The sequence below is a fragment of the Rhincodon typus genome, chromosome 26 (assembly GCF_021869965.1).
Source record: "Rhincodon typus isolate 14 chromosome 26, sRhiTyp1.1, whole genome shotgun sequence".
NCBI lineage: Eukaryota > Metazoa > Chordata > Chondrichthyes > Orectolobiformes > Rhincodontidae > Rhincodon > Rhincodon typus.
The window spans coordinates 13,667,907-13,684,407 of record NC_063357.1 but is presented as its reverse complement, the minus strand read 5'-3'; the positions used below and the strand labels follow the sequence as shown (position 1 = coordinate 13,684,407).

General features: G+C 38.3%; 1 protein-coding gene across 1 annotated transcript in view; it reads left to right on the top strand.

Annotated features, from left to right (window-relative positions):
• LOC109911435 (nuclear pore membrane glycoprotein 210-like) overlaps positions 1-15,696 on the top strand; it is a 129,943-nt gene extending 114,247 nt beyond the window's left edge. Inside the window, exons 35-40 of the mRNA XM_048612679.1 lie at positions 475-621; positions 1,591-1,844; positions 3,118-3,334; positions 5,589-5,699; positions 11,167-11,235; positions 15,126-15,696. Coding sequence (XP_048468636.1) covers positions 475-621; positions 1,591-1,844; positions 3,118-3,334; positions 5,589-5,699; positions 11,167-11,235; positions 15,126-15,199 — 872 coding nt within the window. The 3' untranslated portion in view covers positions 15,200-15,696. The remainder of the gene's footprint in view (positions 1-474; positions 622-1,590; positions 1,845-3,117; positions 3,335-5,588; positions 5,700-11,166; positions 11,236-15,125) is intronic.
• Positions 15,697-16,501: the final 805 nt, after the last annotated feature.

Sequence of the window (16,501 nt, the reverse complement as noted above, 5' to 3'; positions counted from 1 at the left end):
TGTGTTTTTTTTTGCTTTATTTTCTCCATGACATTAAGTTTATTCATATTGGTCAAGTGAAGGGAGAATTATTCTACTAACGTGCTATGAGTGAACACTTTTAAACAAAACCATTATAATCAGCATGCATTCTCAACAGGAATATTTGTTGGACATTGGCTGTAATCAAATGTTGCATTGATTATACTATACCCAGGATCTTTCCTTAACATTATATAAAGTACTTTGGTTTAAGCAGTAATTTATTTCCCTTCTGGAAAGAATTACTATCCTCCGCCACCACCACCACCCCGCCCAGTGCTGAATCACAGGCAGTATCATTTGTCTAGCAATTCAGAGTTGTAGCACTCTGTTATAACAATGCTATCAGACTATCTGTGTGTTTACCTAATCAATGCAGTTAGATTATGACTTTGTATTCATGAAGTTTACTGTATCTGAACTTTGTGATATCAGTATTTTGTGTTCATCCAGGAGACTGCAGTTTTGCTCAAGTTAAAGCTATGTCAAAGCTAAATCCTGCATCAAACCTTGCCTGTTCTGTGCGGTTTAGTAATATTGGATTGCAGTCCCTAGCAGTTTCTGTTTTCTCTGTGGAACCAGAATTCTTAGCTGATACAGGTAAATGAGTAATATAGCCCTTCTAGAGTGATGTGATCACTCGCTGTTTCATGCAGGCAGTATTTCAAAATATACCTAATTATTTCCGTGTTAAACATGATAGCTATAAACTAACTGACTTATTGATGCACTGTTTAATATCTATATATGAAAAACTGGTTATATCATCTTCTCACACAGCTACAGATCCTGGAATTGCTATTACAAGTCCACTTTATTTGTTGGATGTAAATCAAATGAACTCAATACTAATTTTCTATTGTTATCAGAAACTGTTGAAGGAAGTAGAAAGCAAAACAACTTTATACCAATTTTGGTCATAGAGTCAATTAAATAAAATGTATAAAGACAGTATCAAAGCAAATGTCTAGGAGATAAGACTCACTCCACTAATAATCTTCATTAACGTTGGAAAAAGATTGCAAAATTCTGCAGTATGGAGAGATCTGCATCTCCTGGTATATGAATTACAGCAATCAGGAAGGTAAATGGAATTGTCATTTATTGCAAGGGTAAAGAACTATTCAAATGGGGAATTTTTGCTTCAATTGCATATACCATTAGTAATACCACAACTGGAGTAATATGTATAGTTTTGGACTCCTTAGTTGAGAAAGAATTATACTATATTAGAAAGTTCACTCAACTTGTTATTCCAGGAATGAGGCAGTTGCCTTTTTTGAGGAAAGTTTGGGTCTGTATTCATTGGAGTTCAGAAGGATGAAAGGTGATCTTATTGAAACATTCAAATCTTGAGGGGTTTTGACAGGTTAGATGCTAAGGATGTTTCCCTGTATTAGAACTAATGGATTCAGTTTATGTTTTAACACCTTATGACAATTTCTTTTTAAAAAGAAAATAATGAAATCAGATGTGTCAAAAGAAGATCAGTTCAGAAAGAAGCTACTAGCTGAATTCTGTAACCATAAATTTTTTATAAGTATCTATTACTTTGCTTTCAATTTTTAGGTCATTACAGTTGCGCCGTCAGTATAAAAGAACTATCAGACTCTGTACGTAAGGATTTAAGTATAGGCGGAGACACCTATATATCTGTAAAGGCTTCTGTCTTGGGAGGCCATTATGCAGGACAAGTTGGAAGAACAGAGATTCCATTCATTCCTGGATTTTATATAAACCAATCAGTTGTGACTCTTAGTTGCAAAGAGCCAACAGTTAACATCACTATATTTGGTATAGTTAAAGTATTGAATGAACTGGAGGTAAGGAATTAGAGACACAGTTGTGCTGGACTTTCAGATTGTAAAAGATTTCATTGAATCCCTACAGTGTGGAAACAGGCCCTTTGGCCCAACAAATCCACACCGAACCTCAGAGCATCACACCCAGACCCATCTTCCTCTAACCCATCTAATCTACACATCCTTGAAGACTATGGGCAATTTAGCATGGCCAATTCACCTAACCTGCACATCTTTGGACTGTGGGAAGAAACCGGAGCACCCGGAGGAAACCCACGCAGACACGGGAGAATGTGCAAACTCCACACAGACAGTCACCTGAGGGTGGAATCAAACCTGGGTCCCTGGTGCTGTGAGGCAGCAGTGCTAACCACTGAGCCACTGTGCCACCCTGCCTGAACAAAGCTTTGGGCATTGGCAGCTTTCAAATGCAATGCTACAGGGATTAAATTTATGAGATACCATGCATAACCAGGAATTTGCACAGAGCTTCACTTGCCCCACTACTGCATCTTGCCAGAAGCATGGCAGAGGTCCATTTACAAACATAACCACACTGCCATATTTCTGATTAGGTCAGAACAGTGGAATGAAAACTAATCTAAGTAAATGCCTGTGTTCAACTGTATGCATTTTTCTTAATTAAAGGTAATTAGTAGCGAAGCAATTGTTTCAAAGAATAGTATTTTTAGGAATTTATGCAGTTAAAATCGGAGGAATTTTACTAATCTTCTCGAAACCTCGTACATTGAGAACAATTTGTAACAGAAATAGAAATGATAAGCTTTTAGAATACACCAGCCTATTTTAAAAATTTTTATCTAAGTTATCATTCCACCAGACATGCCACACTTAAATAAATAATTTTCCTCTTTGTCTTCCTTTCTCCTCTTGTTTCATGGAACCAATCACTGTTTGCTGGGGCATAGTTTCATAAGCACTGGTCACTTTCTGATACCTATCATAAGTGAACTTATTCATATGCTATTTTTGACAGGTTCACAGCTGAGCATGATCCTGTCTTCATTTGACATCCACATGCATGCATGATCACAGCAAGGATTGCTATATGGTAATCCAAAGCACAAGCTCTGTCCAGTTTTCCTATCCCTAACCTGTGATGCTGAGATAGATTGCATTTTCTTTCCTGCCATGAGATCAGCTAACTTTGCAAAGATCAGAGATGAATGAAAGCTGATTAGACATACAAGATCTCCCGTGATTTTTATTTGAGATGTACTTTTGTCTTAATGTTTAAAAGCATTTATGTTACCATATTTAATTTAACCCTTAGGTTCGATCACAATCACCTGCGATTGTAGTGAGTCAGCCTGTTCGGTTACATTCATTGCACAATGCTGTTTATTCACTAAGTACTGCAAATCTTAGCCTTCTTCAGCAAGGATTACCATGTACCAATGTCAGCGTATCCAGCCCCATGACAAAACAATCTGTACATGTGACCGTCACAGTTCTACGGAGTGGAGGCAATGGTGGCACAGCAGGCAAGAGTTAGCACAGATAGTACAATACTGTTATTTTCTTCAATATTTGTCAAGTTTGCTTTTTAATTGCATTCTTCCTTTAATATCTAGTTCTTATTTCTCTCAATCTTGCAACTGAAGCTCACTTAAGTAGTGCTTAATAAAAAGTATGCAGTTTCCCATGATATTCTGTAGCATTAAAATCTCTGTCTGAAGTTTTAAAATTACATCAATAGAGGAAGACCAGATGGTATAGTACAACAGATTACTGCAAATGTTCTTCTGTCTTTTGCCTGGACATTTCATGTTTCCAAGTGCAGGAAAGAACAAAATAGAGCAACGGCAGTTCATTAGGTTTTGGTCCATTGTAGCCCTGGGGGTAAACTGAATGTAATGGGGACAGGTGAAAAAAGCGTTCCGACCTACTAATCAAATCCCCAAATTAAGACTATTTAGAATTTTACAGCGATCCTCTCCCCATCCTATTTTCTACACCTTGGAGATTCAGACGGCATGATTCAGGTCTCTGAGTGCCAAGGTAGCACCAGTAGAGAGTTGGTTGCTAAGTGGGCTTGTTAAAAGGTGCAGCTCTTCAGCATAGTTCTAATGCTTCCCTAAACCTTACTGCTCACCCGACTTACTACCCATCTCCATGCCTCTCTCATCTTCACCATGAACCCTTTCTTGCACCTCTCATGTGTCCTCCTTTGCCATTCACCTGCACCCACAATGTCCTCAGAAGCCATACAATAAAATTGGGAGTCCTTTGAAGTAGACTTTTTTTTAATCTCTAACAACCTTAATAGTGCTGTCAGTGCAATACAAAAACACTTATATTCTTAAAAAGATTTGGATCTAATGAAAAAGATGTCAGTCCCTTCTCATGGTTATTTTGTTATTAAAATAAACTTCTATTCAGTAAACATCATCAAAAAAGCTAATCATTTAGTAACTTATACAGTTGTCAAACAGTACATGTATTCCTGCTAAGATAAGTGATTGTTTAGGTTTTGAAATTCAGCCAAGCATTCAAAACGACCCCAGTTTTCAAAACAAACGCTAGGAAATGAGACCACTGCAAAATGATTATTTTTCTAAGCTGCACCAAATGCTCAATTAATCAAAGCAATCCAAGAGCAGAAATTTATCGAAGTGAAAGCTGCAGACCAGATTTTACTTTCCAAATGCAAAGCGCATTGGACATGTAAGTCGCTTCAGATCATGACACCCGGTCCCCGGGTATTGCTTTATTCAGTTTTAAATGTCTAATAGTATTTGCAGGAAGGAAAAATTACTCTAATGCATCTCAAAAATTATTCAGTGGTGAGCAATTCACAAACGAACCTATAACCATTACTTCAGTAAAAGCACATTTGACTCCAAATACAACATCTGATTATTACATTAGAAGTGGACAAGCAATTAACATTTACCTGTCGAAATGTTCTCAACTCCTCAGCAAGCTTCTCCATGGTTCACAAAACTTCTCCAGTGGTTCCAAAATATGCCCAAAAAGTCAAAAATACCAGGGAAAAGAAAACATGGCTTTTTTAAAGTTGTCAATGGCGACTTCAGTATTGGAGGAGATGTGTGCAGGAGCTCGTAATTTGTGCAGAAAAGCTGAAATAGCATCTTGGATATCAATGTTATCAGTTTCAAAAGCTTCTTGCTTCAGGAAGTCCTACTGAACAATTCTTCAGTGTTTCCACAGCATTGAGAGTTTAGCCACTTTAATTATAAAGACAATTGAGTAATATTGAGAAATTTCTGAAGAAAGGTCCAGACCTGAAACGTCAGCTTTCCTGCTCCCCTGATGCTGCCTGGCCTGCTGTGTTCATCCAGCTCTACACCGTGTTATCTCAGATTCTCCAGCATCGGCAGTTCCTACTATCTCTGAAGTAATATTGACACTGGTCAAATTTCTTCTTCATGTTGAACTTGCAGAGTGACCATGAGAGTGAAACACAAAAAGTATGCTCTAGATGGCAACTTTCCTGATACCCAGCTTTAAAATAAGTATTATCTTGCATGTTATTTAATATGTATCTAATTTTGGATTTATTGACTAGAGTCAGATAACCTGGTACAAGATGTATTTTGCCCTATTTCATTTTTAATTGTATTTAAAAATTCATTTAAAGTATGTTGCAAATTTATCCCATTTCCATCACCAGAACATGATTAAACCAAATACAGGTTGTAATTTACAATCCCATGTAGATCGGTTTAATAAATTCAGCCTAATTGCAATGGCAATCCTCTTTTCAATTTTGTTTTATAGGAGAATTACCTTTTGAGGAATCAACTTTCTTTGACCAGCTAGTGGAATCCTACCAAGTATTGATGTTCACCTTATTTGCAGTCCTGGCTACAACTGCTATAATCTTTATTGGTAAGTATCTAAAATCATGTAGCCTTTGTTACTATTTCTTCTCAGAATGCCACACTCAAAGATTAACAGTCTTTTGGTGTAGGTGTATAGTTGAATGCCAGTCTTCCACATTGACCTGGGGTACTGCAAAGCCTTTCCACATTTGGTCTTTACATCTTGGTTTAAGAAACTGTAAAAGTTGCAATTGCAGTAAATAATAATGTAATATAGTACTTCATCATCTTAATTTATTATAGTTTGTTAATATCACTTTCAAAAGAATAACTGACATTAACATTATCATGACCACAGTCATAACCACAGATCACACACGGGCATATTGAACTTTAATTACAGTGTGCTTTCCTTAAAAAAAGTCATACACCCCAGAGGAGAGGTTCTGAGAAAGGGTCACCGGACCCGAAACATTAACTCTGTTTTTTCCTTCACAGATGCTGTCAGACCTGCTGAGCTTTTCCAGCAACTTTGTTTTTGTTCCTGATTTACAGCATCCGCAGTTCTTTCGGTTTTTATGTCATACACCCCAGAGTTGACTACAGTTGTAAATTCAGTAGCTACCTGGAGAGGGAGAGATTCTAGAATGTAATGCATGATAGATTGTCAGAGATGCTTGGAAGGAAAAAAATGAGCTACAGTCTTAGTTATAATCTCCTGTAAGTATCTCAGTCTGTGAACATGATGGTGTAAAAACAAAAGCAGTGTGGGGGGAAAACATATTTGCAGTTTTCTCCCTACAAGTATACACAGGGACAGGGACAGAGCAAGTTTCAACCCCAACCTGTGTGTGTTGGTGGCCTGACATCCTAGTGTTTGGATTAGTGCGCTATGAGGGTCACCACCTGGAGAACGATCATTTAAGCACATCTGCAGGTAAAAGTAAAGGAAGACTTTCACACTGTGTGTACTGCCAGTCAACAGCTGTTCACAGTGACATGAATGTTACTGGTGACATCTACTGCAATGGCTGCAACATGCAATTATCCACTTTTCATGACCAATTCAAAGACTGATCCATCTCTTTTTAAATTTTATCTTTTTGGACTTGCCTGTTATTTCTCATTTATGTGTATGTGTGTTGCATTATTTTTTTCTCACAGCGATTGAGTTCAACAACTCCAGACTTTGAACACTGTCCTCCATTTTGATTACACCCCCTTCTTCTGGCCCCATTATCTTGTTTACATAGGTTTGCTCCCAGCAGAGCTGCCCTTAAAATCCCCTCTAAACCTCCTGCTTTTCACATTAAAATTATGTTCTCCCCCCCCAACCCCGACTTCTTGTTATTGATCCTTCAACTGAGGGGTACTGCTGTTTTCTATTCACCCCTGTCCATGCCCCTCATATCCCATACGCCTCAATCAAGATCCCCCACAACCTTCTCTGCTCCAAAGAAAACAACCCGAGCTTATCCAGCCACTCTTCAGAGTTAAAATACTCCATCCCAGGCAACATCTTGGTGAATCTCTTCTGCAGCCTGTAATCACATCCTTCCTATACTCCAGAAACCAGAACTGCACACAGCACTTAGCTGTGGCCTAGCCAAAGTCTTGTACAGCTCCAACATAACGTCCTTGCACATATTACCCATGCCTCAGCTGATCAAAGCAAGTGTCTTATATGCCTGCTTAGCTACCCTGTCAACCTGTCCTGTCACCTTCAGGAATTTATAGACAAATACCCAAAGATCGCTCGGTTCCTCTGAACTTCCCAGTGTTCTGTCATTCATTGAATATTCTCTTGTCTTATTACTTCTTCCAAAGTACATGACCTCACACTTTTCAGGATTAAATTCCATCCATCACCAATCTGAATAATTCATGTATATCTTCCTGTAGGACTTTCTTCCTCACTGGTAACAATCTTTGTTTCATCCAAAAGCTAACTTATCTCCCCAATGCCACCTGCCCACACACACACATATACACACGTAGAGGCTTGTGTGCATGCAACACACACACACATTCACATCTACATTGGGACCCAGCACCAATTCTTTTGGTACACTGCTGACACCAATGTATAGTGGCCTCTGGTCATACAAACAGCCTTCTGCCACTAAGCTAATTATAGATCCAAGTTACTCTGGATCTCATGTACTTCTGCCTTCTTTAACAGTCTCCCATGTGGGACCGTGTCAAAGGCTTTCCTGAAATCCATATAAACTGTATCAACAGAACTACCCTTATCTACAAACCTGTTCAATTCTTTGAAAGTCAACCAGATTTGTTAAGCACAATCTCCCTCTGACAAAGCCATGCTAGCTATCCCTGATTAAACTGTACTTCTTTAAATGGAGATTAATTCTCACATTCACAATTTTCTCCAATAGTTTCCCTATCACTGATGTGAGACTTACTGAATTGTAATTCCCTAGTTTATCTTTATCACCCTTCTTGAAAATTGGAATGACATCAACTATTGTCTTGGTCAGAGAGGAATTAAACATTTGTGGCAGAGCCCCTGCAGTTTCGTTCCTGCACCCACATTGGCTTGGGATACAGCTCAGCTGGCCTGAGGATTTCTCCATTTTTAAACATGCCAAAATCTCCCATACCTCCTCACTCCCTATATCAGTCTGCTCAAGACCCTCCATCTTGTCCAAATTCTGTACTTACCTCCTCCTCCTCACAAGTGACGACAGTTGTGAAGTACTCATTTAACACTACTAACTTCCTCTGGCCCTATGCACTGTCCCTAATGGGTCTTACTATTTCCGTGGTTATTCGCTTCCCCTTGATATACTTGTTGAATATCTTGGGATTCTCCTTAATTGTTCCTGCCACTGTTTCTTCATGTTTCCTCTTTGCTGTACTGATTACTTCCTTAAGTTTCACCCCTGCACTTTGTGCTTCACTAGGACCTATATTAATTTGTTTCTTTCATCCCAATTATACACCTCTCTTTTCCTTTTTATCCAGTCCTGAATATTCCTAGAAATCCAGGGTTCCCCAGGCTTGTTATTCCTACATTTCATCCCGAAGGGAACATGTTGGCCCTGTACCCAAATCTTTTTTGAACACTTTGCTGTCGATTTACTCTCAACTGGCTGTTCTCAGTCTACTTTGGCCTTATCTAGCCTCATTTTAATAAAATCTGCCTTTTCTACACCTCCTCCCCCCGTCCCCCATCTTAAAAACCTATTTTGGAAGGCCATCTTTTTCCTTTTACATAACAAACTTAAAATGTATGATGTTATGGTCGCTAAAATGGCCCCCCAGTGCCATCTCAAACACCTGGCTTCCTTACCCAGAATTTAGTCCAGCACGGCACCGTCCTTTGTATACCTCTTTTGAATACATTTCAAGAAATCAGCCATTTTATCATTCTCTGCTATTCAACACAATCATGGCTGATCTCATCTCAATCTCAACTTCGTTTTGTGCCTGCTTGCAATAGCTCTTTGATCAATTACTAATTAAAAATCTGTCTCTCTCTTCCTTAAACTTACTCAACATCCTGACATCCATCACACTCTGGGGTAGTTTCATGACCCTTTGAGAGAAGTAATTTCTTTCTGTGTGTATTTTAAACCTTTTAGTCCTTATCCTAAAAGTATGATCTCATTCTGGATCCCTCTTCATAAGACAAACCTCTCATCTCTGGAATCAATGTAGTGAACCTCCTTTGAACTTCTTCAATGCAGCTACATCCCTCATCAATTAAGGGGACCAAAACTGTACACAGTACTCCAGGTGTAGTCTCACTAATGCTTTGCACTATTGCAGCAACACTTATGTACTTTTATACTCTACTCCTTTAGCAATAAATATCAAAATTCCATGCACCTTATTACCTGTTGTATCCACATAGTAGCCTTCCTTGGTTGTCTCTCCAACATGCTGCAGACCTGCTAGTTTCTCCAGCACTTTGTTTTTCTTTTGAAGTCCAATGGCTGACCTGTCATTTCAGCCTGTTCCTACTCCACTGAACTTATTTCTTCCTATTTTGTTTACTCCTCTCATCCAGATTCTTCTCATTTAACGTTTTGCGATTCTTCTGACACTTTAAGTCAATTCCGCAATTTCCAGTCTCCTGATCCTTGCTACTACCTTTTCACTATGGACAAGCAATCCCTCTACACATCCATTCCCTTCAGGGTAGATTAAAGGCTTACTGCTTCTCCCTTAAATGGAGGCCTGGGCAAACACCATTCACAACCATCTTCCTTCATCTTGCTGAGTTCGTTCTCACTTTTCAACTCACCTCATGTTCTCCAAGTAATAGGTGTAGCTATGGGTAATTGCATGGTCCAGGTAATGCCTTTGTAGGGTATGTGGAACATTCCTTATTCTAGTCCTGTTCTTCCCCTTTATTCATTCATGGGATGTGAGCATTGCTGGCTGGCCGGCCAGCATTTATTGCCTGTCCCTAGTTGCCCTTAAGAAGGTGACAATGAGCTGCCTTCTTGAACAGCTGCAGTCCATTTGCTGTAGGTTGACCCACAGTGTTCTTAGGGAGGGCATTCCAGGGAATTTATGACACTAATGATACTGCTTCCTGCTGTATTCTGAAAATGGACAAATTAATTAATTTTGTTTTCAATTTCCATCCTTTCTCACTTTCACCTTGTTGACTTCTGACTCTTCCCTTCCCTCTCTTGACCTCTCTGTTTCTATTTCCAGAAATAGAGAGTCCACCTATATCTATTAAGTAGCTACTGACTCCCAACAATTAGCTGGACTACCCTTCCTCTTGCTTCCTTGCTTCCTGCTTGAATCTTGCTTCCTGCAAGGACTCCTTTTCATTTTCCCAGCATCTCCATCTCTGTCGCATTTGTTCCGGTGATGCAATTTTCCATAGGGGTGCTTCTGACATCTTAGTCAAATCAAGATCCGTTCCCCTCCCTGGCTCACTCTCTTTCAGGCCCCTAGCTTTGTCTGATCCACTTTCCCGCACTTGTGCCCTCATCCCGTTCCGCTCACCCGAAGCAACAATAGGGTTCCCCTTTCCTTCATTTTCTGAACAGGGAGAGTTCCTACTTGAACTGGGGAAGAGATTAAGGAGACAGCTTCTCTAATTTGGAAAGAGATATGAAGAATTCATCTCCCGTGTGGCTCTTACATACTTTATGCATTATCCATGAAGAGCAGCATTACCAATTGCCAGGGAGTAATTAAATATATGTCCTGTTTTTGAATGATGATGGGAATGCTTAAAATGAGAAAAGCAACAATAATTCAGTGCTGGAGATTGTCTGAGCAATCAGCATGTTATATAGCTTCTATAAACTCTGCAGAATTCCTACCTGTTTGCAGTTTTATCGTTTTTGTTTAGATTTCCACGTATGATATTGGGAACTGCAAACAAATAGTTATACTGTAATATTATGGGTTTCAAGGATTTTCTTTTCTAAAAGCACAGAATTTTAAATAATGCTTTTAAATGCTGGTGTACAGTGCATTAAAATGGGGATAGTAAGAAAGTAATAGTCCTTAGTAGTGAAAATAAATTTATTTTTGTCTTGTAGCTTATAATGCCTTCTTGACAAGGATACAGACTATCCCTGTAATTTATGTTTCTACAACACCACAGACAGGTAAGTCTAGAAAGCTTCAGCAGAAGCTTTAGTGATGTTATTTATTGCTGTGGCTTCAGCCAAACTGATTGAGCATATGTACTTGTTGTCTCTCTGGAGTTTGTTGAACAAGGGAGTAGACAAAGCTAGAGGCTAGCTTGGACGGATATATAATACACATACGTATTACATATGAGATGAGAAGACAATTCTTCACCCAGAGAGTGGTGAGCCTCTAGAAACTTAACTGAATTCTCTGCCACAGAAAACGTTTTGAGGCCAAAACATTGAATGTTTTCAAGAAGGTGTTAGAAATAGATCTTAGGGTTAAAGGGATCAAAGGGTATGGGGAGAAAGCGGAAACAGGTGCTAAGTTGGATGATCAGCCATGACTAAATTGAATGGCAGAGCAGACTCAAAGGTCTGAATGGCCTATTGCTCCTGGTTTCCATGTTTCTGTGTGTTTGTGCCATGTGTTCTGCACAACGGGAATTTTATTCCTGGTTTGAGGAATAAGAAATTTCCACCATTTGGCAGAATTCCAACTTTGTGACTTAATACTTTTCTTTCCACCTTCTGACTGGCTTAGGGAAACTGACACTCAGAATGCTGTTCCAAATGTTTGCTGCACTTTCAAACATTTCGCTTGTTCAAACACTTATATAGTACTGTTACTCAGCCTCCTCAATTACTCACCATTTATTGCTAGTACCACTGCTGTTCCCTTGCAACACTAACTACTCAATCTACAGATACTTACTGCGACAATGCAATATAACATAATACAGTACAACACAATATAAATCACTAATCATTCTTATCATTCTTGCTGTTGGGCCAGGGAAGAAACCAAGAGTAGAAAATGTAACAAATGAATAAATAGAATGATGAAATGAAAATCATCAATCAAACATGTAAAAATACTAATCAAAACACTAGCAATTAGTTACCAAATTGATGTAAATATTTCAAAATTATTTTGGTATCTTAAAGTCAGAATTGAAAATGTAGTAGTGGAAATAAGTTATTTAAAATTAGTGCATTGTATGTTCTAGGTCTCCTTTATTAATTAGATGATCAAACTCATCCTTATAACAATCCCTTAATTTTTATTGTGTCCAAAGATATCCTTTCTTGGTGGTTCTGCCATGTGACTAATGTAGAATATGTTGGTTTGTGGTTTTCCTAAAGCCATCATTCTGACACTTAAAGGCTGAGTAAGTGTGGGCTATGAGGAAGGGAGGACATGAGAGAGTGAGACTTATGGGGGCATGGGCAGAGAAGGAAGGTCATGAGTCAGATGTCAGCTGGTTGGGAAGAGGACTGTGTGTCTGATGGGTGGAGAAGAGCTTCACCAACTCTTCTTTCACTGGGGATATTGAGAGCTAGGCTGAAACCTGATTGTGTAAAATGATACCTTTTACAAATACTTTATAAAAACAAGTTTTCATATTTATATTGTGTATTATTATATATTGATCTATAAAACGTGAACGTTAAGATTAACATGTTATGGTGCTTTATTTCGGTTTTGTATTTGTTGGCATCTAGGCCAAGTTAATTTTCAAGTTTTTTATATATATTCAAAAACTATGGCTATTGCTACAAAGGCAGTCTTTGTTCCCAAGCCTATTAGTCCTCGAGAACGTGGTAGTGAGATAAATCAGGGTCAGTGGAGTGGACTAAAATGTTGGATAGGGTGGAAAAACAGTGAGGAGAGAAGCCTGACTTGTTCATGCTGCTAAGAGGTATTCCTAAAGGTGGCCAGGAAGCCAGGAGGAGGTCACATTTGGAAATGTATATGCTGAAGACTAAGCAAAGTGCTCTAATAAATTAAGAATTTTTTTTTGCTTTCCACATTCTTTAACATCTTTTTGAGTTCTAATAACCCTCAGATTAACATTAAACAGAGATGCGCTCAATTCTTCCTATCACTCCACTGATTATGTTGCTGTTTTTGTTTACTAAAATTAACAAAGTGAAAAGTATTAGCTATTATGATCTTTTTAAAATACACACAGATGAACTAGGTGCTGAAATTTAAAATGGAAAAATACAATTAGATATTAAAATTATTTGAACAATGAGGCATTGAAATATTTGCATAAAATAACCAAAATAATTGATTTTGTTGAGAGTTCAGTTGATAGCTGAGTAACTTCAATGTGACAGTTAAAGGGTTAAGTTAATGTGAACAACAATAAACATGGAAAATTTAATTTTTATATCAGGGTTACGTTTGTTGTTGGACAGATTTCTTTTCTGTCAGAAGTGGGATCAAATGAGAGTTCTATCAAACAAGGCACTCCTATGTTTTTAATACATCATTTTCACAAGGTGATTAACAGTTTGGGATCACTTTACAGCAGATTTATGAGAAATATGTCAGCTAATTGCCAAGAAGTTCCAGATCCTGTATACTAGAACATGGAACAGCATAGCACAGGAACAGGCCCTTTGGCCCACCATGTCTGTGCTGACCATGATGTCATTCTAACCAGTCCCATTTTCATGCACATGGTCCATATCCCTCTATGCCCTGCCTGTTGATGTCTGTCTAACTGTCTCTTAAATGTTGTTATTGTATCTGCTTCTACTGGAGGAACTTACATTTTTAGAGTGTCATATCACATAATTGGGATCCTCCATTATTTCACTCCCTGTAATTTATTTTGAAGTGTAGTCACTATTGTGGGGACAAATGCAACAGTCCATTTTGTACAGCAAGATCGTGCAAACATAAATTAGACGTTTTTCTTTAGTCGTGTTTGTTGGGAGACATTATTGAAGACACCAAGAGAACTCTTACTGTTCATGTGGAGAGGAACTTAGTTTAATGCTTTTTCTTAACAGAAAGAAAAGTGTCTTAACAATGTAACACTCCCTCAGTGGTGCACTGAAATACAAACTAAATTTGAAGTTACAACTTTCTGAGACAGAAAAGAGACTGCTTCGACTTGATCTGTACTGACCCTTGATATAAAATGTAGATGTGTAACTAATTAATCTTATCAGATGTGTACAGAGAATGAAGACCAATTGAAGTATTCTGATGAAGTTGGTTTAGAATAATTGCCGCATTTTTTTTCTCAGCCCAAAATTGCCAAACCAGTGGACCTTTAAAGCAACATTTGGAGGCTGTTTTAAAAAGAAATCTTATTTGGAAAAGGATATGCCTAAATGTGGAGCTGGGAGGAGCAGCAGCAGCACATTGAAATTAACGTCCATTGCTTGCCTTTCTCCTGATCACCTACATTGCCCCTGTCCTGATTCATCCTGATATTAATGGCACTCTTGTCAACTAACAATTACCCTCTTATGGACTAGGTCAGAAGTCAGACGACACCAGGCTATAGTCCAATAGGTTTATTTGAAATCACAAGCTTTCGGAGCTGATGAAGGGGCAATGCTCCGAAAGCTTGTGATTTCAAATAAACCTGTTGGACGATAACCTGGTGTCGTCTGACTTCTGACCTTGTCCACCCTAGTCCAACACTAGCACCTCCACATCATGGCTGTTATGGACTGGTATGCTGCCTCCTACATCATGGCTGCCTTCTTTAAGATTAGAGGAATGCTTTTCTATGGTCCTTGTGCACAATAGTTTTGGCGTGGTAGTCTTTGTCTCACTGTGTTTGGGGAAGCTTTGGCTATGAACCAGTTTCTACCTAATGAGGTTATAGACTGATGTGTTTATATAGACAGTTTACATTACAGGATAGGACATAGAAATTTATGATGGAATATTTAATTGCAGTGGAACTAAATGTAAAGCTTTTAACAATGTTTTAAAATTTGAATAGACTAAGGAAACAGAGAACACAGTAGTCAGGAATAGTATTATTGTCAAAACATGAATGAGCTGATCAAAGTTAAATTATGATGTTTAACCTTTTCTCTTTGACCTACAGGTTACAGGTCAACAACTCCATGTAGTAATCCCCGAAGGCGATATCTACAGTCCTGGCTGTGGAGTGTACGCTAACAAATACTCATGGGAAGGCAATGCAGTCTGTATTTAGCAGTAAAAATTACTCACTAAAGGTGGCTGTATTTTTGTCAGTTCTGTTTAAGGGTCTAGCAAAATAGAGCAACTGATTCAATCTTGTCCGCATTGAGTAGTTCTGTTTTTTGGTAGCAGACATTTGAATTATGGTACTGACTGCATTTAAGACAGCTATGCTAAAAATTTTAACTTTGTGGTATGATGGAACATACCATTAGTTTTCATCATAACTCATAGGAATTATCCCAAAAATACAGTCTCAAACACCAGACCAAGCTTGTGAAGGAAAGTGTAAATTAGTGTGACTTCTATGGATTTCAAGACAATAATTGGTGTGTGCTATGGAGAATTTCATTTACATTTAAAAGCAATCAGCAAAACAAATATTACATAGCACGCACAATTATTACTTTTTAAATCAAACTTACAGGTGATTACACTACACGAGAGGCTCATAAAGAATCACCGTACCCCTTACAGAGAAACAGAATAATTTTACATACTACAAATTGTGGTTCACTGTTGCATTTTGTAATGTAGACATATACAGTTTGGCAAAAAAAAACTGGTTTAGTTTTGTTCTCATTGTTGACTGCATTCTTCATCTGTCTTTAGCTTGGAGAGTGGAAGTTGCGTGATAGACACATTTCTATCATCGCAACTTTTTTTCGGATATTAGCATTATAAAATTTGATCCTGTAGAACAGAGAGCATTGAATTTTGATTGTTATAAAACTCATGAATTTTTAAAATTTCTGTACATAGTTTAAGTTGCATTTATATGTTTTAAATGTATTAAAAGTTAGAAGGAAACTTGCAATGTGTGTTTTTACATTTAGGAATTCTGACTTCAGCTGTAAATAGTTCATTTTCATCTCACATGCTAACCTACATTATGGGACTTTCATACATGAAGTAACACTTATTAGAATTGGATTTTATTGTCACGTACTCAAGTATAGGGATACATGAGTACAGTGAAAAGTGTACAAAGTCACCATTTCTGGTGCCATCTTAGGTACAGTGGTGCCCAGGTACAAAATCTTAGATATAGGTTCGAGAAATAAAGTTAAAGTTCAGCATCCATAGTCTTTCTAAAGCAGGGAAGGATAAAAAAAAAGCAGATGGTGCAAACAAGTCCGTGCTGAGCTTCAACTTGGGTCCACACTGGTCTCTATTGCACTGGGCTTCACCTCAACAATGTGAGTTGGTGCTGGGCTTCACCTTGAGGCCAGGAGGCAGCACAGGGCTTCACCTTGAGGCCGGGAGGCAGCACAGGGC